General features: G+C 42.2%; 6 protein-coding genes across 6 annotated transcripts; 4 read left to right on the top strand and 2 right to left on the bottom strand.

The window, feature by feature from the left end:
• Positions 1–159: 159 nt before the first annotated feature.
• On the top strand, positions 160–2,811 carry ACET3X_008630 (uncharacterized protein; the record flags this gene model as incomplete). The annotated part of the gene is made up of 4 exons (XM_069454824.1): positions 160–253; positions 319–603; positions 658–2,502; positions 2,552–2,811. The coding sequence occupies 4 exons, from the start codon at positions 160–162 to the stop codon at positions 2,809–2,811; spliced, it is 2,484 nt and encodes an 827-aa protein (XP_069304232.1).
• A 1,049-nt stretch (positions 2,812–3,860) lies between these two features.
• On the top strand, positions 3,861–4,923 carry ACET3X_008629 (uncharacterized protein; the record flags this gene model as incomplete). Its single annotated transcript, XM_069454823.1, has 2 exons — positions 3,861–4,028; positions 4,075–4,923. 2 exons carry the CDS (start codon positions 3,861–3,863, stop codon positions 4,921–4,923), a joined length of 1,017 nt encoding a protein of 338 aa, XP_069304231.1.
• A 656-nt stretch (positions 4,924–5,579) lies between these two features.
• ACET3X_008628 (uncharacterized protein) lies at positions 5,580–8,436 on the bottom strand. Its single transcript, XM_069454822.1, has 4 exons — positions 8,210–8,436; positions 7,802–8,134; positions 7,377–7,739; positions 5,580–7,290 (listed from the first exon to the last, which is right to left on the bottom strand). The coding sequence occupies exons 1-4, from the start codon at positions 8,370–8,372 to the stop codon at positions 7,283–7,285; spliced, it is 867 nt and encodes a 288-aa protein (XP_069304230.1). The 5' UTR covers positions 8,373–8,436; the 3' UTR covers positions 5,580–7,282.
• Positions 8,437–9,302: 866 nt separating this feature from the next.
• On the bottom strand, positions 9,303–11,142 carry ACET3X_008627 (uncharacterized protein; the record flags this gene model as incomplete). Its single annotated transcript, XM_069454821.1, has 3 exons — positions 9,849–11,142; positions 9,685–9,790; positions 9,303–9,628 (listed from the first exon to the last, which is right to left on the bottom strand). Exons 1-3 carry the CDS (start codon positions 10,995–10,997, stop codon positions 9,303–9,305), a joined length of 1,581 nt encoding a protein of 526 aa, XP_069304229.1. The 5' UTR covers positions 10,998–11,142.
• Positions 11,143–12,393: 1,251 nt separating this feature from the next.
• On the top strand, positions 12,394–13,489 carry ACET3X_008626 (uncharacterized protein; the record flags this gene model as incomplete). The annotated part of the gene is made up of 3 exons (XM_069454820.1): positions 12,394–12,469; positions 12,559–13,302; positions 13,362–13,489. The coding sequence occupies 3 exons, from the start codon at positions 12,394–12,396 to the stop codon at positions 13,487–13,489; spliced, it is 948 nt and encodes a 315-aa protein (XP_069304228.1).
• A 1,819-nt stretch (positions 13,490–15,308) lies between these two features.
• On the top strand, positions 15,309–16,689 carry ACET3X_008625 (uncharacterized protein). The gene is made up of 2 exons (XM_069454819.1): positions 15,309–15,502; positions 15,556–16,689. Exons 1-2 carry the CDS (start codon positions 15,364–15,366, stop codon positions 16,464–16,466), a joined length of 1,050 nt encoding a protein of 349 aa, XP_069304227.1. The 5' UTR covers positions 15,309–15,363; the 3' UTR covers positions 16,467–16,689.
• The last annotated feature ends 7,560 nt before the right edge of the window (positions 16,690–24,249 follow it).

The raw sequence follows: 24,249 nt of genomic DNA, 5'->3' as shown, positions 1-24,249 counted from the left end.
CGTTTGGTGTCCCCTCCCCCCAGGGTCCGAGCTCTGGAGCCAGATTCCGACACGTCGACCGCGCTGTTGCCGACCCCCCGACGCCGCATGCCAACCCGCAGTAAAGACGACTCACCAAGACGCAAGATCGTCGCGACGAGACCCTAACAGAGCTCTGGCATGGCCTGGCAGTCGCCTTCGGCCATGAACGGCGGCAGTGCCAATGGAGGGGGTGACGGCAATGCGCCCGCGGGGACGGAGTACACACTGCAGGGTATGCAGTTCCCCTGGATCTGCAGTATACATGGCGGGGACACTGGCAGGCTGACACAGTCACAGGTGTTATGCGATTTCTCCAGCTCGAGTGGCACAACCATGAGCGAGCACGCAATGCATGGGACATTGAGCGCGCCGAGATGAAGGCCAAGATTGCGAAACAGGAGGGCGAGGTGCGCAGCGCGAAGAAGCTGAACGACCAGCTAAACAAGCATATCCGGATGCTCGAACAGGCACTCACCAACGAGAGGAAGAAGAAGAGCGAGGCAGCAGGCGGTGACTCCGAGGCCGCAACAGACGACAAAAAGGACCTCAAGGGCAAGAAGGGCGGCGTAAACTCGACCAAGCGTGCGTATCCCATGCCGCCAGACTATGCTCCAGACATGTACTGACCTTGCCAAGCCCAAAACAAGAAACACAACTCCTTCCTTGACGTTGACTCGGAGTTCTTGGACCGCGCAGAAGCCGACCGCGAGAACCTCAGAGAGAAATCCAAGCTCTACCTTACCAAATGCGTCGAGGAAATCACGTACCTACTTACTCCGCCCCCGCAAGCCTCGCAACAACAACAGAACCTACAGCCGCTCGCCAACGGCAACGGCTACTTGAACCACGGCGAGGCCTCGATGGAAGACATCTACCTACAACAGCACCGTCAGAGGCTGCAGTCACAACTCCCCACCATGCCGGGCACGTCCATGCCCACTCACCAGCCTCCGAACGTGCCACTCCCTTCTGAACTCCAGAGCTTGGCCAACCAGCATCAGATCCACCATGCGCCACAGATGACACGAGAACCCTCACAGCAACAACCCCTTCCGCAGAACGCTAGTATGGCCCAGGAACTTCTCGCACAGCATCGCCAGCCCCAGAATCAGCAGCATTATTCCTCGGTACCCGAAGAGCACGTTGAAAAGGTGACACATGCGTTCGACAGCGAAGGACGCCAAATACCAACTGGCGAGGAAAACGCTCCGGATTCCACCCAGGCTGCCAACCAGGAGAAAGAGACGGACGATTGGATTTTCGACCCCGCATCCGAGACAGCGCAGGAGGGCCCACCCAGAAGGCCAGACACCGAAGAATTTCCATCGGCGAATAGCATCCCAGCAAAATCGCCACCGCGCCCCGTAAAGAGGACCAGCAAAGACCACGTCAGACGACTGAGTAATGACCAGAAAGCTCAACAAGCCGTAGCCCAGCAAGCGGCGAAGACTGACCCGCAAAGTTTCAAAGTCCGATTTGCACTTCGCGGCCATCTTGATGTAGTGCGGTCAGTCATTTTCACCGGGGGTGGCAGCCCCAGTGAACCAGAGATTTGCACAGCAGGAGATGATGGCATGATCAAGAGATGGATGATACCCGCAAGTTACGCAAATCAGCACAGCATGAACAATGATTTAGACATCCAGCCATTCTGGTCGCATCGCGGCCATGAAGGCACTGTTACATCATTAGCGGCCTGTCCTGCTTCTGCTCATTTTGCCACCGGAGGAAGGGTCTCTGGCGATGGCTGGATATTCTCGGGTGGTCAAGACGCCACGATCCGCGTATGGGAACGAGGCCGGGTTGACCCAAAGGCTACCCTTGAAGGGCACACCGACGCCGTCTGGACTGTATGCGTTCTCCCTACTACCTGCGCTAACCTCTTCGGCTCCGACAGCAGCAAGTATGGAGGACCGGACCGCGTCATACTAGCGTCCGGATCCGCAGACGGTACCATCAAGATATGGGCTGTAAGTGCACCGCCTCAGTTGGTCTCACCGCAGACCAACTCTCGTCGTGGTGTTGGAGGCAGCCGGAGACACTCGGTCACGTCTGGATCGAACCACCCATCTTCACCGCAGCCCAGCATCGCTACCACGACACCATTCCATTACATGTTGATACACACCATCGAGCGTGACACGCATCCTTCGCCTACGTGCATTAGTCCGCTTTCACCCACTGGAGAGAACTTTGTCGTCTCCTTTTCTGACGCATCGATCTTGGTGTATGACACGAGGACCGGCGAGGAGCTGATCGGTATGGCCAGTAACGAGTCTTACGACGGAACTCCAGCGACTGGTATCACATCAGTTGTGACGAGCTCGCAGTTTCGTGAAAGTGCGTCACAAGAGGCTGGCCGAGGTGGTCCCGACGAAGAAGGTATACACGGCCCGACTGGCTCTGCTAATGGCGGCCTGGAGGGAGTTATTATCAGTGGGCACGAAGACCATCTCATCAGGTTCTTCGATGCCAACTCTGGTATGTTTTTCTCAGAACGACTCGTTTAACCCCTACTGATCAAGAACAGGACAATGTACATATAGCATGCTTGCACACCCCGCAGCTATCTCTTCGTTATCGCTCAGCAAGGACGGCCGAGAGGCCGTGTCCGCTGGACACGACGCCTCTATTCGATTCTGGTCACTCGACAAGCGCATATGCACCCAAGAAATCACCGCACATCGCATCATGCGCGGCGAAGGCGTGTGCAGCGTCGTCTGGAGCCAGGACGGTCGCCTCGTCGTCTCAGCAGGCGGTGACGGCATAGTCAAGGTATTTGCAAGGTAGTATCTTGCAGAGCCGATAGTAGCTACGACTTCTCCTCGCATTTCCGAGCCTCCACCGTTTCGCGTGAACTATTGGCATTTTTTAGCTGGACATACCCCCTGATTTGAGCGTGTGTATATGGGCACGTAATTTGATCGAAATGGGCAAAGGAAAGGCATGATTGATGGATATCTTCTGATGGCGGATCATGGTAATCTCTCATTATCTTCTCGATGCGCCTTCCATGAATGGGTGTGCATTCGCTGGCGCGGTTTGTTCAAGTCCACTTCCCCGTTTTGTATTATATGATTGGGATGACCAGGCTCAGCGGAAATATCCATGAGCGAACATGTCAATCGCAGCCATGATGGTCCTCGTCTATGTGAATATACGCGTTATAGCCTCCGTGATATATTCGTTGCGCGGCTGTATTATCAGGTTTATCAATCCTTGCTTTGCTGCACAAAAATCCATCGACAGCTCGGACCCGTGGGCTTTTACCTAGACCGGTTCGCAAATCTCGGTCTCGGACTTACACAAGCTTACAAACCAGGGTTTCAGCCGTCTCGGCACTACAGTAGTTGCGGTCATGCGCTAGCCTCAAAACATGGTCGGACTTCTCGAACATCATCAGTTGTTTTGGACTAGAGGGAAATCTTAGTGCTTCTAACGCTAGGGGTCACCGTGAGCAGAAGAGCTCCATTCAAGTTCGCATGCATTGGATGATGACAGGCAGCATCGTTGGAAGCATTGAAAGAATTATCCCAGCTTCAGGGACGACCACAAAATCGTGATCCAATGATTGTTGGTGCTTAGGGATGGAAAAACTTAAAGAAGCAAGAGCTTGTGTTCTGCCTTAACTGACAAACATGGTTTAAGCTATAGTTCCACGCGGTCCGGATACGACTGATATTTAGTTTGTGTACTTTCCGATCAACAGCGGCTTTTGATGACAGGTATATTAGACTGGAGCTTTAAGACTCTCCGCAGGGACAGAACCGAGCTCATACACCTTCGTCTACCAACTAGCATCGCCATAGGTACGACATATCGCATCCAATCCGCTCAATATGCATCGCCGTAAGCAAATTGACGGCATCTCTCCATCCTTGGGTTCACTCTCTGCCCCTGCCTTCGCAGACTCCACCTGCGCACATCATCTGGCAGCCAACGACCCCACAGCATGCTTGGCTGGAATGCCTTACGTCACGTACGAATGGAGACCTCCTCGTTACTCGGTACGACTCAGGCGAGATCTGGACCGTGAATCCAGTCACCACCCAGGCAACCCTTGTGCACGCCTTTCCCCCGAGCGCCGATATCAACTCGTCACTCGGCATCGACGAATACGAGGACGATGTCTTTGTATTTAACGCCGGCCAGGTCACCGGTGGTGACCGCGCGCCCATAGCAGGCTCGTGGGGCGTCTGGACCATCGACCTGCGCAACTGGACGGCGCCTGCGGATAACAGCTCTGCGCTCACGCCGCATGTGACCCAAATCGCCCAGCTCCCCGCGGCGGGACTGTTGAATGGTCTTGCTGTTTTGAACCCAGCCACCACGACCGGACCGCGAGCAAAGGGCTCCTCATCAAGTCCCACCGCGCTTCTTGCGGACTCCACCGCAGGCATCATCTACAGCCTGCCTCTTAAAAGCACCGACCCGACCGTCGAAATCTTCTACTCGAACCCAGACCTGCTGGCTCCCACCAAAAATTCTACTTTCCCGACAGGGCTCAATGGTCTGCAGGTCCCTCCTGTGCGCAACCCCAAACATGTGTACTTCACCAGCGGGTTCCGTGGCAGCTTCTACCGGATCGCATTGTCGCAGACGTCGCCTGCGATCCGTCCAGGGGCGGAACTGGAGCTGCTTGCGCAGGGTTACACGAACCTGGATGACTTTGCGCTCGAGGCCGATGGCACCGCGTACCTGTCTACGTCAACCACCAGCCAGGTTGTGCGCGTCACGCCCGACGGAGACGAGTCGGTGCTCATCCAGAGCGAGCTCGTGGAGTCGGGAACGGCGACATACCTTATGGAGCAAGACGGCAAGAAGGTGCTCTACGTAAATACTGGGGGTGCGGTCGGGCTTGGCACCAGCGCCCCAGGGAAACTCGTCGAAATCTGGCTTTGACAGGCGGGCGGAGAGGTGCGTGGTCGGATGTTCCTTGGTTCCAAAGCCCTTTTACTGCGCGGTCTTCCGGTATAGCATAGTCTCTACTGTGTACAAAAGTACTATAGCAACCTTGATACGCTGATGTACTGTCAGTCTAATTTCAACATTTGAATTATCAGAAATGAGTGCATTAGCAATAGTCGTAGATTGAAAGGATTGTGTTGCTCTAAAAACGGCGTCTGAGAGGGAGAGAAAGGTAAGATTAGAACCGACTATTATGAGTTTAGTGAATCGATAGGTTAGTACGTGACTCTCTAGTCTGTTGTCTTAAGATAGCCGATGTTTCGTCTTTATATAGTTTTTGGCCGAGGCATCTTAACTGTAAGTTATCGTCTACCTTAGTTAATGCTTAGGTAAACTATGCTCTCAGGCATTACGAGAGCGGGTGCGATACAGGTCTTATAAGTTAAAGCAGTTAGAAGTAACTTTCTTTGAGTATAGAATATTATATATTACTACTTTAGTAATTACTTTTACTAGTTAAAAAACACGCTACGTATCTTAACTAGAGATAGGACTGTAGGCGACTCTTAGCACGGCGGTTGCGGTAACGTGACCTGGCCGGCTGCGTTTTCTCCGACCGTCGTGCAACCCCTCTTTCCTCACCGGTATTCTGCAGACCTCAAGCCTACGCAAAAGGCAGAACCGCAACAAGGGTATAAAAACTGAAAGCGGAATTCCTTCCACACGGTGACAAGCACATCGCGACGGGAACTTCTATTCTTCGAGCCCAATCACTCTCTTGTTCAAGCCATCGCCCTTCAGCTCTCCCGAACATAGCTTGTTCCAATCTGGACTCAGCGCTCCGCCATCATCGAAGAAGTGCGGGAAATCAGCGTAGTACCTGGATCATAGTTCCGGTACGGCTGCTTCGTCTGGCGATCCTTTCACTATGGGTCCAAGGGTTTGGAACTCTCCACACGCACCATTCTCAAATCCAAACAAAGAACTGAGTGGCCCACTCTGGAAGCCCCAAAATGACCCCCGCGCTTGAGCAGATTTTACGGATTTGTCTCGGATGTCCGCAATACTTGCCACGAACATGAATGTTAGCTGCGGATATGTCCTCGCGCCGAGCTTGCCATTTTTCCATTGCGGCTGTATCTGGATCAAGGCAATTCTGTCGTGATCTCCTGGGATCAAACCGGCAAGGATCTTTCCCTCATACGAGGGGATTCCTGGACGTTCAATCACGAGATGAAGACACATCTTGCTCTCCTTGCGTATTGTGAATGTACCTGGAGGGTGGCTAGGGTACACAGAGAACTATTAGAACGGCTTGATGCCGACGAGCCTTGGAATAGAATGTTGCACTACTCACAAGAACGGTGCTGGTATCTTTGTCGTACGGCCACTCAAAGCATTATAGATCACACCCTCTTCATCCGCACACGACATGACGTCGTCAAACAGCACGAGCTGCACCCAGTCGATTTGCATCATATCAGATCCGTGATAACGTATCCGATGGGCGATAAGATTGTGTGCCCGAAGCATCAGCAACGGCGGCTGGTCCGCGGTTCGAACATTTACAACCCCACTGGTCCATAGATTCATGCACGTCGTATCGAGCGTACGACCAGAGAAGATCTTTTAATATACGGCAAATATGTCGATATCGTTCGGCAGAAGATCCAGCTTAGGCAAGCCAATCAGTGGGTTTTCTGGGTCAGAGCCTGGAAAGGACATGATGCCGTGCCGTGGTGGTGTGATATCCAAGGTTGCGTGCGCATCTGCAGTTAAAGTCTTCCACGGAGATGTTATGGTAACTCATGTTGAAGCTAACCAGACCGGTCTGGCGTCCGAAACGGCTTAATGTGAAGATCTGTTCCAACCACGTTTGTACCCGTCTTCATGTACGCAGGGTACATGCTCTAGTCTAGGGCTATATTCATGACAAATTGGATACTACCGGAGTCAGGCAGATACTCCGCCAATTTAAGCACCGAGTCACAATGCAGATGCGCCGGATAACGATCGCTACTCTGGTCCGACACCTTGTCCCGCACAGATTGAAATACGCCGAAGAAGGAACGACGCAGGACCACCGAAGAAACAAGGACTTGGCAATCAGCTACAGATGTACGTAACATGTCGACGCGGCTATGTGTTGTAGGTCGTGAGCGGTAAAGAGCAGTAGGACCGAGTCGGGAGAGACTTAGTACGGGCTCTCCTACGAACGATGCTAAGCTTGCCGCCGCCCGGTACTATTAGGATCTAGATACGGCTTTTCTCCTACACCGCAAGCACGGTATCCTTCCCTTGCACCGTAACCTTCATGATCGTACGTGGCGCTGTGGAATGTACAGCGATTATCTCATATCGCTATATTCGTTAGCAAATGACGCATACAGCAAGAGATCGGGATGCGGAGTTGGCATGTGACAATGAGACACATTAGCGCGACATACCGACGTCGTTAACGTTATTCCAACGAAAGCGCACTTGCAGATCGTGATTCTCAACGACCAACCCAGTAAGCCAACGTTTCAGCTTCTCGCTCTCGTCGTGGGTTAGTCCGTCGATTCTCTGGACGTGAAGACCAACGGCGTAGACGCTTTTCCAACCGGTGACAGGGTTCGTGCGGACCACTGGATGTGTTGGTCGGAGGTTCGTGCCTACATTCTCTGGCGCTCCTCGTGGAATTTGGAACCGAGGATCTGAAGCGTCGCGCTGACGTAGCTCCGCAAAGGTAGCAGTGAGACTTTCGAGCAACGCCTGTATAGGTCGCGAGATGCGGTCGAACACTTCATATCCAGAAGCCCATAATGTATCTTGTGCCGGAATGTCAGCCACGTTTCTTGTAGATGTGGGCGGAGAAGATCCAAGCACCTACCACCTCCTGAACTAGGCACCTGCGTTTGTCGAAGTAAGGCATAATCGCTTGGAAGAGGTTCATAGCTGATATCATTATGCCATAATCCGCGGCAGCTTTGGCGTGGTGGGCCTGCGGGATCAAACTCAGTGCCTTTCAAAATCTTCTTGTTCTCTTCGGAGTTGATGTGCAGGATCTCAGGATCCGCGTCCGGATTGAGCTGGACAGCATGGCGGTGAAGTGAGGAAGTAGCTGGCTTGCCTGTAAGTTTTTCTAACCTTTGGACTATTGTCTTTTGCATGTCTTGAGTGAGCCCGTCTTGTTTACGGAAGAAAACGACGCCGCGACGCGAGACTAATTCCACGATTAGCCATTGGGCAACCTAGCGATTGACACATGAATGTAGGTGTCAGGTTTCTAGAAGCTGACCTGTGATCGCTAAGTCACGGAGTAAATCGTCCGCATTTGGAGCTTCGAACCAGTCTTTGAGGCTTGCATCTGGAAACTCCGTCCCAATTGCTGGTGTAACATCGAATGAGCGAAATGCGTCCAATGCGCCGGTAGGACTCAGCGGTTTCTTCACAAGAGCCATACTGAATTACACGTATTGGCAGCGGCTGTTCGAAGAGCCTTTTTGCGCGATGTTTTCGAGAGTACTTGGGTAGGTTAAAGAGGCTTGAGCTGCTTAAGTAAGGAGAAACTCTAATATTATTACTAATATGACATTCTCTCTACGTTTCACATCAGGTGTCTATGAATGTATAGGATCGCAGGTGGCGGCCACAATCTTTGGTGGGATGGTAAGAACTGAGCAAATCACGCCCCACCGACGGTATTACGGTAGTTCCTAGGTATCCCTTGCCTACGGCACTGGCCGGCGCGATCTGCGGCATTATAAGGCATACAGTTTGCTACAACACCTTCCTTTACATTCAGCTGCATTGATTCCTACCATTCATCACGTTTCCTCGTGTTTATCATTATCGACGTCAACGTCAACGCTCCAGCATGTTCCATACAATCAATATCGTCACACCGGCTCCAGGAAGAGAACAAAGGGTACGTGAACCTTTACATACATCTTTCTAAATCATTTGAACTGACTCTTAGTCATCTGCACCTTGTAGGTTCGGGAGATGCTAGATCATCTTGTCTCAGAGGTTGAAAAGCACGAGCCGGACGCTCTCTCGTTTCGCGCTATCTGGGACGCAGACGCGGGAGTGTATTATGTGATTGAGAAGTTTGTGAAATGGAACCTGATGGTCATGACTAAAGATATTAATCATTCGTAGGTTCACTGACGCGGCGGCTTTGGAGTTCCATCGGAACCAACCTTACACGGCAGAGCTACGACGCATATCGCGGGAAGAACACAACCTCGCCAAAAAGGTGGAAGTGCGCGTTGTTGAGAGCTTCGCAGAATTTGCGCGGTAAATGTTCGTACACAAGTGTAGAACTAGAATTATGTCTCCCACGTGGGTGAATTCCTGGCTGAATGTACATGGCCTCTAGCCTCTCGCCCTCATAACTCACCCGTGCCCTCCTCATTCTTCTCTTTCCATTCGGCAACCCATGATCGGACTGCTTTAATCTCCGCTTCATGAACTAGCCGGATCTCAATGGGCTCATCAGTAAGCTTCGGCAGAGCGGTGCGATCATTTCCAAAGCCTCCTTGTCGTAAAAGATGTCCATCGCCGATTTTTGCGCGTATATCGCCAGCCAAGGGAGAGTGCGCAGTGACATGCAGCCATGGGTCATCTTCACCATCCACAAAAAGTAAACGAGGAGCTTGGAGAGTTACTCCGCCATGTTTGTTGATACTTTCGACAGGGACGACGTAATCGTCAGCTGCAGAAGTCAGTAAGCCGCGCGATAATAGACTTTTTGACAGAAGGTAAACTTACGGATATCGAAAGCAAAATGACAGACCTCTGTCAAGTAGAACTCGCTAAGAGAACGTGAGAGGACTGCTGGCAATGGATAAGGCTCAGCCGCGGAGAAATAGCCCCACTGCAGATAGTTGGTCAGTCTTCAACCGTATCGAGCCAGATTAAATGCATATACGTACCTCAGTGCACGCTTGCCAATACCACAAGCGCCAGACCTGATCCAGATCAGTCTTCTGAGACTCAGTCTTGTTACGCCGGATCTCGCCAAAGGCAAACAACTCGTCGTCTACAGGCTGCAGAACTTGAGATATAGCCTTCTGATGGCCGACAGCCAAGTAGTGACGGATGTAGTAGGCATAGTTCTCCATGGCTTGGCTATGGAAAACGGCCTTGATGTTCTGCTTGATTGCGCTGGTGTGGCTGTTGGTCGATTCTTCCAACGTAATTCCTCGCGTCAGGTTTGCGCAGAAATACTCCCACGCTCGATTGTCCTCTTGCCTCTCATCCCACGACCGCCTCTGCCACAGGCCTAGTGGCGTCGCGACTTGATTCATGAAATCACGTACAGTCTTCTCGCTACTCAAGTTGAACATATCCCGATAATGTTCTAGCGATTCATTAATAATTATCTCCCCGTCATCGTCCATGCCGGCTCGGTCAATCTCATCATCAATATCAGCCACAACTGTGGTCACAACCTGCATGCAAAGAGGGTCCGCTCGCAGTCGAATAGCTTCAAGGTACTGCCACACGTTCTGTATAGCCAGGAGAGGGGCCGAGGATACAATAGCACCCCAAAGTTGTTTTGGATACATTTTCCGTAGTAAGGCAGCCTTTGTATCGGCTATCCAGTGCCCGTAGGATATCCATGGCGCATTGACGGGTAGCACAGAGGCGTCCAGTCCCCGGTGTTGTTCGTAAGGGAAATGCTCGGCAAAATATGCCATGTCAGCCACAGCTTCATCCGTGTTCAATAGTTGAAGACTAGCTGTGGAGAGGTTTCCAGTGACGAAAGAGCGCCCGTAGTACCGCTGCTCAAGGACCACGATGGCAGCTCCCACATCATCAGCGATGTGACTGACAATGCCTTGCTTGATCAAGCTAACGGTCTTCTCCCCTGGCTTATCCGCAGCATCAACAATCAGAACGGGATGACCTTTGGAATATCTGGCCACGTCAAGCCAGTACCTCTGTTCGAACGTAGCATTGAACCCTGCCGGAGGAGAGACAGCCAAGTGTGTTGTCCGCTGGGTAAAGCTGAAGGGTCCCTGGAAGGCGGCATGACATGTAGCGGTAAAGCAGTAGATGAAAATCGTTGTCGGCTTCATCACGTGATGGGATGCGTCCGGAGTACAAGCATCCAGATCGTGTATTCAGCAAAAGTTGGAGGACGTACCTGGATGAATTCGAGTGTGCAAAGCCTTAGAGACCTCCAGCAGAACCTGTGCGGTACTTTGCGGTGAAGTCTGGACGTCTGAACCCGAACGGCTGATGAATGAGGCGGAGCTGTAGCCTGCATGTGGGAAGTCTCGGCTTTGCTGAACGATTAGGTAAAACCCGGCCCTCGGGCCGAATCTGCAATATTCGATTCATCGGAGCAGGAACCAAGTCGTAGCTTCACTTGGTATCAGACGAGAGTAAGGAAAGGATGTACAATTTCTTAAAAGTATACTATAAGAAGATATATAGCCTTAATAAGATGCACTGCTAGGAGAGAGGCGATATAGATATAGAGATATAACGTATTATATTAGTAAATAAGAGAGCTACCTTTACTCCTAAAAGTATAAAGGAAGCTGTAGCTAATATTAAGAAGACAGTTATTACGCCTTTAACTCTAAGTAATATAGATATAGAGGTTAATAACCTTATTAAGTCCTTAGGAGATATAAAGCTAGAACTTACTACTATTAATATATTAATAGCTTATCTAGACACTTCTAGGTTATTTAAGAAGCCTAGTAACTATATATACTTTATAGTAAAAGTAATAATAGCTAGCCTTCTATAAGAAAGGAATAATAGTTCCTTTATTATAAGGGTACTAAGGAATAATATACCTAATTATAGTACTACTAGCTATAGAGGTAAGGAGTATTATAATACCTATAATATATATAATAAGGAAAGTGTAAGGGGTAGTTATAGGTAATAGTAGGGGATAGCTCTATATTCTAATAGTATACTAGGAAAGTAATAATAATAATTCTTACTAGTCTTTCTACGCGTAAAGCGTAGGTTAAGAGTAAGTTCCTTATCTATAGAGATAATAAGAGAAGTAATTATATTAGGACCTTAGTGCCCTTCTAGCTAAGCTGTATCCTACACGTTACAGCCCTTACCTTTAATAGGAATAATATTACTAAGTTCTTAAAGAACCTTAATTACTAGACTAATAATAGATATATATATATATATACGGGTGTGTAAATGTAGGTATATAAATACAGGTGTATAAATACAGGTGTATAAATAACAGTATTATCTTAGTATAATAATAAATAATTAAAAGTTTGTAAGCGATATAAGTATTAGGCTAAGAGTTAGCTAATAATTTAATCTAAATAAAAGTGTTAGAAACTACATAAAGATGCGCACCTAATCACTAATAGTTAGAGCAAATCCTAAATTAGCTTTGATTATTAGCTATACTTTTGACACTCGAATTTCAATATCTGTTTCCTTACCATCACCCTTTTGCCGCTCTGACAAACGCTCTCGAAAATGCCTGCCTTTGGATTCACAACTACCGGGTCTGAAGTAGTCGCTGCACTCCTAGAGAGAGTCCTAGGGAAGACTTGTATGTGTGCTCTGCTTTACACAGATCAAATCCGCCTCTCGTGCAGAGTGAAATCATTGCTTCGTTTAAAGTAGCTAATAACATTTTAGTTGTGATCACTGGGGCCAGCAGTGGCGGACTTGGCGCGCGTACAGCTCTGTTCCTTGCAGCTGCAAAACCTGCTGAGGTCATACTTCTCGGCCGCTCCGAAGACAAAGTCGCTCCTGTTTTGAAGGAAATCAAGGCAAAAATCCCCTCTACTACAACACGATTTGTCAAGATCGACCTTACGTCCTGCGCTTCAGTGCGAGCTGCAGCGGCGGAGGTGAACTCACTCGTTTCTAAAATTGATGTCCTCATCAACAACGCAGGCATCATGGCTGTCCCGTTCGCCATAACCCCTGAAAAGGTGGAGAGTCATCTGGGCGCAAACCACGTCGGTCATTTTCTACTTACCAATCTTCTCGTTCCAAAACTTGAAGCCGTTGGCGGTGGTGCCCGGGTTGTCAACCTGTCCAGTGCCATGTATCATTTCAGTCCTGTAATGTTTGACGATTACAACTTCTCCGATGGCAAGACCTACAACGCTTGGAAAGCTTACGGACAGTCCAAGGCGGCAAACAAAATGTTTGCCGTCGCACTGGCGAAGAAACTAGAGAAGAAGGGGATCAGATCCTTCTCGTTGCACCCTGGTGTCATAGAAGAAACAGGCCTGACATCTGGAGTAGATCCAGCAGCGTGGGCCATTGTAGGACCTATGGTGGAGAGCAAGAAGACGGAAATGCCGAAAAGCAAGACTATGGAGCAGGGGTTCGCAACCTCCCTTGCTGCAGCTTTGGACCCTGCGCTTGATGGTAAGTACACTGTTCATTGCTCTCATACTATTAGAACGTGCATTTACAAGGCTTCCTAGATTATTCAGGGTCGTATCTGGACGATTGCAAACCAAAGAAGGTTTTGGATTACGCCTCTAGCGACTCGAACGCAGAGAGACTTTGGGCCTTAAGCGAGGAAATCGTTGGAGAAAAGTTCGCCTACTAGTCTACAAGCAAAGGCATCGAAGACGATTGACGAGCTGAACACTTAAGCAGGGTTAACTTATATCAGATTAGAAATAAGGGGCTACAGCGTCTCTCTGTACCTAGTTTAGCTCCGGACTCAGATAAAAAACTTGTATCTCTTAACGGCAACGTTCCGAAACACTCGACTTTTTGCTATTGTGCAAACAACACAATATCTACCTACCTGGTCTCCGGCCTCACGACTCACACATACTACAACCATTGGACTTGGCCTTGTTTTATGTACGCAAGTCACACAATGATAATAGGATTTAAGGGAGTATAGACCAAAGTTCCTCGCTATGTGACGGAAAACCCTATGTGCCGGATACAACCCATGAGGAACAGAGATAGCCACATTGATTTGGGTCTCCCGTCGCGTTGTCGTCTTAGCATGCTTTCTGACACCTTGTTGATGATTGCTGCGTACGGCATAGTGAGGCTCGCGTCTTGTTTAACAGCCTATATTGCGAGCTGTATATATGCCTCTTTAGAGGCCTTTCTAGCTTTGTTGCACAGAGGCATCGCAAGTTGAGCGAAGTTCGGCTGGGGGTCGGCAAAACCCCATCGCATATCCGTGCCGGCCACATGCCTATGAGGTACGTTACTGCCCGCAAGATTCACCAGCTCGCTCGCTGCTAGTTGAAAGAACCATGGCTATTTAACACGGCATTACTTCTCTCAAAATGCGTACAAGGTGGTTTATCAGCAGGCACTGTTCTATCGTCATTGGTGTTGCCAACATCAAAACTTTCGAAATGGTTGAAGCGTAGAATTTCCAGATTTCGCCCGAGGTCATTTAATTCGCCAAACCTCCCATAGAATGCAGTACACTCTTTGTCGCTCAAGTCTGCTTTGTGAAAGACGAGCGCATTACACAATAATAGATAATTTCGGATAAAGTGAATAGGTGAAGCATACTTTAGCTATCGCCCTTTTGATTCCGTCAAATTGTTCATTGGAGATGTCAGCAAAATCTGCGCCTATCACCTCAGCACCGAAGGTGGGATGCAGCTATTTGACCATGATAGTCGAGAATAGTTCGTTGATGACGATTGCTCTTGACATTCTACTAAGGTGAACTCCATGGCTAGATTTCCTTGCAATGGACTAATCGTGGGATTGGGCTTGGGCTTAGGTAGTTTACGTAGGACTTTTAAGATTAGCTTAATTATCAATCAGCCAAAACTGAAAGCCTTGAGCTATTTATCAATATACAACACATTGAGCTACTAAAATCAGTGATGCTTCTTTCCGTAGGGTATGTTGATTAGTCTAAATAAAGTCCAGCAGCTTGAGATTCAGGGCACGCATTGAAACACAGGTAAAAGGAGGCGCGGACGAATAGAGGAATGAGAAATAGAAGGACAAAGCAGCGGAGTGGCGGAGTGACGGAGTTCAGTGCACGGTCTCGTAACGCCGGATTCTTGATGCACGCGCTAAACACCACAACATGCCCGGTAACAACCCTTCCAAAGAGTATTACAAATCAAACTTCGTTGGTAAGCTGCGCCACTAATTCCTCTTACAAGGCAGGCATGGTGCTGTACGTTGAGCAGGCCGTGCCCAGGTATTGAGTAGTGGAGACTGCAACAACGCACTTGCGCTGGGAGAACGGTCTTCTGGAGCGCTTCGCAGTCGGCTTTACTCATCCTTTGGCCGTTCTAAATTGCGCGGCGAAAAGAGTTGATTCGCCGAAACGGATGTTCCTGGTTCGGCGGCTTCGCCTGCGAATGAGGATGGATTACTGTTTAATAAGTTGCATTTGAGCGTGCAACTTCGTATATAAATGGAAGCCGTCTGGATCTTGGGCTTCAGCTGTTCAAAAGTATTCCTCTCAAACTTTGCGTGAATATGAAACTTGCTTACTCCTGCCTCATCACGCTCGCAAATATCCTCGCTGCCTCTGCGGAAGACGAGCTTACATCACAATGTCTAACACCGACTGTTGGAGACCAGGGAGCAGAGGGAAACAACACGATCGCTAGCGAAGGTAAGCCAATCCTCGTAGGCTGATGTCTGCCTACTTAAGCTGAATCTCGATAGCCCAGATGTGTTCGCCAGGTCACAGTGTCCAGAACGATACGGAAGCATGGAACCAAACGGGAGGATTTTACTACACCAACAACGGTGTCAACCTCTTTTACACTATCGAAGGTTCTGGCGATCCCATTGTTCTTATCCATGGCTGGACCTGCGATCAGAGTGACTGGATGTTCCAGGTTCCATTTCTCTTGGACAACGGTTTTCAGGTCATCACCATCGACCAGCGCGGCCACGGACGAAGTTCCGCTCCTGAACCAGCCATCTACTCGCAGGACAGTCCCTATTCGTATGATCCAGTGACGCTTGCCGACGACGCCGCTGCGCTGCTTGAGTATCTCAGGGTCGGAAACGGTACCGAGAGAGGTGCAGCCATCGTTATGGGACACAGTCTAGGCGGTGTCGTTGCATCTGAGCTTGCTTTCAGGAATCCGAGGCTAGTCAAAGCCCTTGTTCTTGTCGATTCTGCGTACTACACACCGGTTTCCGAGGGTGCGCTTGCTATCGAAATGCTGAAAAACTCCCCAGCCGCAACAGCGTCTGAGATTGCCGGGACGATAATTGACTCAATAGAGTCCACGGTGACGCAGAGGCCGCCCTGGATGCGAGTCTGGCGTATGCACAGAGTATGGGGTATGTCGGGATACATTGTTACGGCTGTTCTCGAGCAGCTTAGCGATTTCCTAGGGCAGTGGAACTCAACCGCTGAGTACAGGACGGAGAGAAAAGGGGTCCCCAAGCTGGTTACCGTCGCAGCGCAAAGCTCGGCTGATTTCGAGAGAGAGGTTGGGCTGGCCGAAGAAGATAGAGTCGAGGTACTAGGTGGCGGGCACTGGCACTTCCAGATCAACGCGACTAGGTTCAACAGCATTGTCGAGGAGTGGTTCACAGTGAGAGGTTATATTGAGGGTTAGATCAAGGCTGGGGCTGGGGCTAGGGCTATTGTAGTAGAGGAACTAGAGGAAAGAGAGGCTTAAAAGGCTATCAAGCGGGAGGATAGCGCGGAGGAGTAGAAAAGGCGGAGAATGGATCTGAACGAGGTTTGGACATCGAACACTACAACTAACAACCGTAACACACTCATTTACCATATAGTAATACAACCAATTGCATTGACCACCTATTCTAATAGAGAACTTACAGAATACTCTGCCTACCCTACCTCTGAGCGACAGCCTAGAATATCTACCCGTAAGTACGTCCTACCTGCCTACCCCTAAGTGACTGTCTAGAATTCCACTAAAAGTAGAAAATCTAAGTAGGGGCGATAATCCGGGATAAGAAATAGGGGAGTGGGACTCTAAAGTGGGATAAAGGTAACTACGGACGGATATATAAGAAGTAGTGACCTCTAGGTAAGATCTAACATATATACTTAGAGACTAAAACACCTTGGTCTTAGAGTAAAATAGTCCTATAGACTAGAAAGGCTAGGTAATATAATAGGCCTAGAGTTAGTTTAACCTTAAGACTTTTATAAGGCTTAGTAGAGTATCTATATTAGCTTAGCTAGTAATATAAGATAAATTAGTAGTTTATAGATATATATATATATTTATAATAATAGTATTTATTAGCCGTGCTCTTCGCCTTAAGTAACTACCCTAGGTAGTAGGTTAGTTTCGGCCTAGATAATCTCTATAGAGCTAGCCTTAGTTTAGCTCTCTTCTTATATTACTCTACTTCTAATACTATAGCGCACTTTAACTTAGTAGTCTAATATATTTATAAGATATATTATTCCTAATACCTAAGGTACTTTTAAAGAAGAAACTAATATTATAGCTATAACTAGACTAAGCTTAATAAGCCTATATATATATAATATAGCTTTATATACTTACTTTAATAAAATAGTTACTAATCCTAAGACTATTAGCCTCTTATACTAGCTATAAAGAAATATAACTTTAATTAATATATCTAATTTAGCTAAGTAGACTCTATTATATAAATTCCCTTACTCCCTACTAAGTATACTTAAGAGTATTAGTATTTACTATTTAAAGCTAGATTAAGCTAATAAGGTTAAGAGGATAAAGTAAATACTAATAGTCTAAAGTTAAAGAATATTTTATAATAATAAGTTATAACTATAGAACTTTAATATAAGGTTTATTATATAATAGAGTAGAGGAGGTTTAAGTATATATAGTATCTATAGTGTATATTATAGAATAAGTCTATATATAGCTATATATAGTAAAAATAAGTATTTAGGAAATATACCTTTACTATAATTTATTATAGTATCTTTAAATAGTATTATACTTACGTCTTTTACTAGTACGTTTATTATTATAGAATAGGTCTAAAGAGGGTAGGATCTCTTAGGTATTAAATAGTATTATATACCTTAAGGAAGGTAGAAGGGTAAGAGGGGAAGCCTCTCTATATATATCTATTCTCTATCTATACCTATTTTAGGTTCTTAGATAGGCAAAGCCTAATCTATAATATACTTTCTAATATACCTCTCCTACTATTATCTAGTAATATCTAATATTATATTATATTTTAGGGTAAGATAACTTAGGTCTATATTAGGTTTCTTATATCTTTATTATAAGTTCTATATTATATAGTATATTTTTCTAAAGTTCTACTATATTAGGTATATTATAGTATTCTATATACTCTAGAGTATTACTATATTAGGGTATTATATAAAAAATAAAATAGTAATATAAAGTAAGCTAGATTATTTAAAGCTATAAAATATCTTTTTTATTCTTATTACTAACTAAGAGCTAGACTATAAAACTAAAAGTAAATAGTATAAATACTTATAAGAACTATATATTATAAACTTAAAAACTTATAATACCTTATAATAACCTAAGTATATTAGAAGATATAGTTTTCTAAGAGCTTTAGGTAAGCGCTTAGTAACTTAGCTACTTTAAAGGTATTAGCTATATTTTTAAAAGTAGTAATAATAGTACTATAATAATTAACTATAACCTTTATAGCTAAGAAAGTTAATTTAATACTAAACTAATACTATAATATATATATACTAACTTAGAGCTAAAGGTATATTTCTTTAATAGCCTTATAAATAGTAGTAAAGGTAAATATACTTATCTTACTAAGTAGATTTAAGTAACTAAGGAATAGAGCTTTAACTTTTATAGCTATAAACTCTTTAATATAGTATAAGATAATAAGCTTTAGTAGTACTTAACCCTAATATTATTAGTAGTACTAAATCTCCTCTACTATATAGGCTATATAATACTATTAGTAAAGTAAGGTATTAGTTAGTATTAGGTAGTATTAGACTAACCTTATTAAGTAATTTTCCTAAGTCCTATTATATTACTATAGAAGACTAGAACTTATTCTACCTTAAAGTTATATTAGATCTTAACTCTAAGCTATATATATAAAGTCTTACTAGTACTCTTATAGATATAGCTATTTAGCTTTAGCCTTTATAGACTTTTTTTTTATTATTATAGTACGTTTAGAGACTTTTTTAAGATAAAGCGCTAACTAGGTAACTATAGGCTTATACCTATATTTAGTATAGCTAGTATATATATAGTATATTATAAATACTAGACACTAAAGATATATAATTAAATTATACGCTTACTAGAGATAAGATAATTTATAGTAACCTTCTAACTTATATACTATCCCCTATACTCTTTTACTATCCTCTACTATCCTTTACTATATCTACTCTTTATAACTACTACTACTACCTTTACTACTACTACCTCTACCCCTGTAAGTACTATCCTAAGAATAACTAACTAGCTACTTATAGTATAGCTACTACTATTACTTAATAAATAGCTTTAGTTAGAGGAATATTAATAGTAGTATAGCTTATACTTTATTTTCTTATATTTATAGTATCTTTTTAAACTTACTCCCTTTAAGCCTAGGATACTAGTCTTTAAATACTCTTTTAATATTAGTAGCTTAGTAGTATAGCTATCTCTTAGTCTCCTTACTTTACTTACTAAAGGTTAGGTAGGTAAGGTAGCTAAATGTAAGGAGATTAATAAAGTAGTAGGCGTTAGTATAGATAATCTCCTTATACTTTATAACCTTCTTTAGATACTACATTCTAGTCTCTTTATAGGTTACCTTTATAATAATATTACTAACCCTAGACCTCTTAATAAGGTACTAGCTAATAGATTTACTATTACTAAGGATTTAAAGTATTAGAGGTATTTACTATTCTAGCTCTTTACTAACTACTAGAGTTAGCTCCTAGGTATATATAGGGCTTATATTATTTATATTTAATAGGTTAAGGGGCTCCTTACTAAAGAGGGTATACTAGCCTAGCTAGATTACTATAATAAGTTACCTTAAAGGAAATATATATTTATATTTAGTATAATTTAATTATATATAGTAGGATACTTAAAGTTAGTATTAGTATAAAGGTTAGAAGTAGCTAGGTTTTTATATAACCCTTCTTAGTTATAGTAAATATACTATATCCTCTCTCCCCTTTATAATATATTATAATTATATTACTAGCTAATACTAGTAATCCCTATTAGATCTCTACTAAGGTTTAATAGGTGTCTTTTTTAGTTACTTTTAGTAAATTTTTTTTAACTTTAGTTTTTATATATAGATATTAGAGCTTTACTACTATAAAACACTAATTAGTCTAGTAATTAAATTATATTACTACTTTATCTTTTTTATTAACTTTTATAACTAATAAGTAGAGGGATAGCTACTTTTTACTTTTTAAAAGTTTTATTTTAATAATACCCCCCTACTTATAGAAAATAAAAAATTATAAATATAGCTATTAATAACTATATAAATTAGATCTTAACTACTACTACTAGTACTACTAATAAGAGTAGTAGTAAGTAAAGTATCTAAAGTAATACTAAGTAGCTATACTATTAAGGAACTTAAAGTAAGTAAACTAAGTAAAGTACTTAGATTAATAAGTAAGAGTTAGTAGTTAAGAATATATATACTTATTATTAAGATAATAAGGTAAGGAGCTTTATAAGTAATAGTAAGATAACCTTAAGTACCTTTAATTTTTTATTTTCTATAAGTAGGGGGGGTATTATTAAAATAAAACTTTAAAAAAGTAAAAAGTAGCTATCCCTCTACTTATTAGTTATAAAAGTTAATAAAAAAGATAAAGTAATAACGTAATTTAAACGCTAAACTAATTAGTATTTTATAATAGTAAAGCTCTAACATCTATACACGAAAACTAAAGTTAAAAAAATTTACTAAAGGTAACTAAAAAGATACCTATTAAACCTTAGTAGAGGTCTAATAGGGATTACTAGTATTAGCTAGTAATATAATTATAATATATTATAAAAGGAGGAGGATATAGTATCTTTACTATAATTAAGCTTACTTAGAATTTTATACGTTTCTATAAAAGCCTAGCTACTTCTAACCTTTATACTAATACTAACTTATAAGCTTTAATCCCTTTAAGACTTTTAAGACTTACCTTATATATAAACTACTATATATATAATATATTTCCTCTATATTATCCTCTAGGAAGTCTTCTATTATAGCCTAAAAACCCTAACTAGATAAGTACTAATTAATCTATCTAATATATAATATACTAGCCCTATATATACCTAAGAGCTACCTAAGGTAGTCTATAATAAGTTAGATAAGTAATTACTAGAGTTCTACTATATATTCTAAGATAGTAGAGTATCTAAGAGGGATTAGATTAATACTTATATTAGTAATATTATTATAGAAGAGACTATTAAGGAGAAGAAGATATAGATATAGTAGAAGAAGGTTAGGGAGGTTAAGTATAAGGCTTAGCTTAATAGGCGCTATAGCTATAAGCTCCTTATATTTAGCTATATCTTTCTCCTTAACTAAGGGGGCTTTAGGTAGGAAACCTAGGCCTAGCTACGTAAGTAAGTAGTTAATATTAAATAGGTAATAGAGGATTAATATCTTAAGCTTAAGGAGAGGGAATTTAAATAGATATTATAAAGATATAAGAATATAGTATAGATAGCGCTACTACTAATATTCCTCTAGTTAAAGTTAAAAGTATAGTAGTAGCCCTAGGTAGTTACTCTTAGGAAGGGGTAGTAGTTATAAAGGGTAGATATAGTAAAGGATAGTAGAGGATAGTAGAAGATAGTAGGGGATAGTATATAAGTTAGAAGGTTATATCTTATCTCTAGTAGGCGTATAATACTATTATATATCTTTAGTATCTAGCGTTTATAATATACTACGTATATACTAATAGTACTAAATATAAATATAAGCCTATAGTTACTTAGTTAGCACTTTATCTTAAAAAAAGTCTCTAAATATACTATAATAATAAAAAAAGTTTATAAAGGCTAAAGTTAACCTTAAGTACCCTTAGGGTTAGTTATACTAAGTAGAGGATAAGTAGTACTAAACCCTAAGTAAGTATAAGATATAAACTAATACTAGCTAATACTAGCTAATATATATAGTTAACTATATTAAGAGAAGTAGTAGTAGTATTATTATTATTATAGTAGTAGTAATTAGGGTTATTAGGTTATAAGTATAAAAGGTAAGTAAGAAGTAAAAGAAAAGTTAACTATAAGAGTAAATAATACTATATTAATAGTAAATACTTTTAGGTAACTATAATAATAAGTAAGAGTATAAAGTAAAAGTAAAAGTAAAGGTAAAGGTAAAAGTAAAAGTAAACTTAATATATTAGAGCTAATAGATATTATAAGTACTATATAGTATCTAAATAAGTAGAAAGTAAGATAATATACTAATAAGAGTATTAGTTTAGTATTAGGTAATAATAAATAGATATAAGAATATTATATATAGGTTTACTATACTTCTCTAAGCTTAGTCCTTACTAAGGTAAGATAAGTTTAGGTAATAGTCTATAAGGTAGCGTATAGAATAATTAGGTAGAAAAGAGTTATTATTATTAACTAAGAGAGTAATAATACTAATTCTATAAATAATAGAATAACTAGTTAATAATCTATATAAGAGATAAACTATTTAAGTTAACTATAATAAGTATAATAATAAGATCTAATATATTCTTATACCTATTACCTTAGGTCCTATCCTCCTTACCCTCTCTTCTAAGAGGGAGGCCTAGGAGGGTTATAGCCTCCTAATCTTTACTAGCCTCCTAGAGGCTAGGTCTTAGTAAGATACTATTCTTTTTATATAATCTAGGCCCTACTCTAGATCTACTTTTATTTATTATATCTACCTAATAGTCTTCCTTTATATAACCTATATAAAAGAGAAGTAATTCCTTATTACTTTATAATATTACCCCCCCTCTTAGGTGTATTATCTTAATACCCTAGATTATTATTTTCTTATACCTAGTCTAGTAGTAGTAGTAGAGGTATAGCTACTCTAGTAGTATTATATCCTCTCTTCCCTCCTTTCCTTACTTTCCCTAACTATACCTAAGGTTTAGACTTCTTAATATGTCTATACTTAGAACTTAACTTAATAGTACTAGGCTTATACTAACTATATCTACTAATAAAGAAATAAGAAAACTTTTTATTATAAGTAGTATAAGGAGAAGAATCTTTATTATTTTATAGATACTACCTCTAGGTAGTATATAGGCTATATTTTAGTAAAAGCTAAGTATAGCTTATTTATAACTAAGGAAGAGTAAGAGAAGGTTAAGGCTAAAAAGTATAAGAAGCACTTAGTACTTCTTTAAGCTAAGGTTAAGGTTACTTAACTTTAGCTAGAAGTAGTAGAGACTAAGGTATAAAAGTAAGTATTTACTAATTAAGATTATACTATTTTAAGTCTTTAAGATTATATAAAAGAGTAAGCTAAGGGGAACTCTACCCCTAGTATAGACTTTTAGCTAACTAAACTATTACTACTTAGATTATTAACTAACTTAGGCTAGTTATAAGATAATACTTCTTTTAATCTTTCTTTTAACTTCTTTTCTTCCCTTAAGGATCTAGTCCTCTCTTCTTTAGGTTTTTCTAGTAGTACTTATATACTTATAACTTATAGTTTATTAAATTTTCCTTTAGTTCCTAAGTATTCTAGCTTTCTAGCTATCTTAGCTACTTAACTAAGTATTTCTACTAATAACTAATTTTCTATAAGTCCCTAATCTCTTTAACCTTATACTTATTATCTTTAAGCTCTATATTAGTAGCTAGCTTAGTATCTAGAGGTACTCTTTCTAAGAGTTTCTTATAAAAGATAGGGTAGATATATATACCTAGTAGGAGTTAGAGTTTATAGTTTATATTACCTATTTCTTTTAGAACCTTAAATAGTCCTATTTAGAGGTTATCTAGTTTCTTACTTAGTTACTTAGTTTTTAAGTTCTATTATAATAGGAAAACTTTATCCCCCTTCTTAAAGGTTAGTCCCTTAATCCTTTACTTATTAGCTACCTTAGCTATTATAAGGTTCCTATAAGCTATATTCTTACTTAATTCTTTATATAGTTCTTATATTAAGTAGGCTTTATTATCTATACCTACTATAATACTCTCTATATCTTTTAGATCTTAATAAGTAACTAGCTTATATCTATAGTTTATATAGTATAGTAAGTACTTAGTTATTATAGACCTAGTACTATTATAGGCTAATTATACTATTAGTAAGAGTTTAACTTAGTTATCTTATAGCTTATTAGTATATATCCTTAGATACTATTCTAGTATTTATTTTATTTATTCT

Source organism: Alternaria dauci, chromosome 8, assembly GCF_042100115.1.
Source record: "Alternaria dauci strain A2016 chromosome 8, whole genome shotgun sequence".
Classification (NCBI taxonomy): Eukaryota; Fungi; Ascomycota; class Dothideomycetes; order Pleosporales; family Pleosporaceae; genus Alternaria; species Alternaria dauci.
The sequence above is the reverse complement of the archived record's forward strand: the minus strand, read 5'-3'. Positions and strand labels throughout refer to the sequence as shown.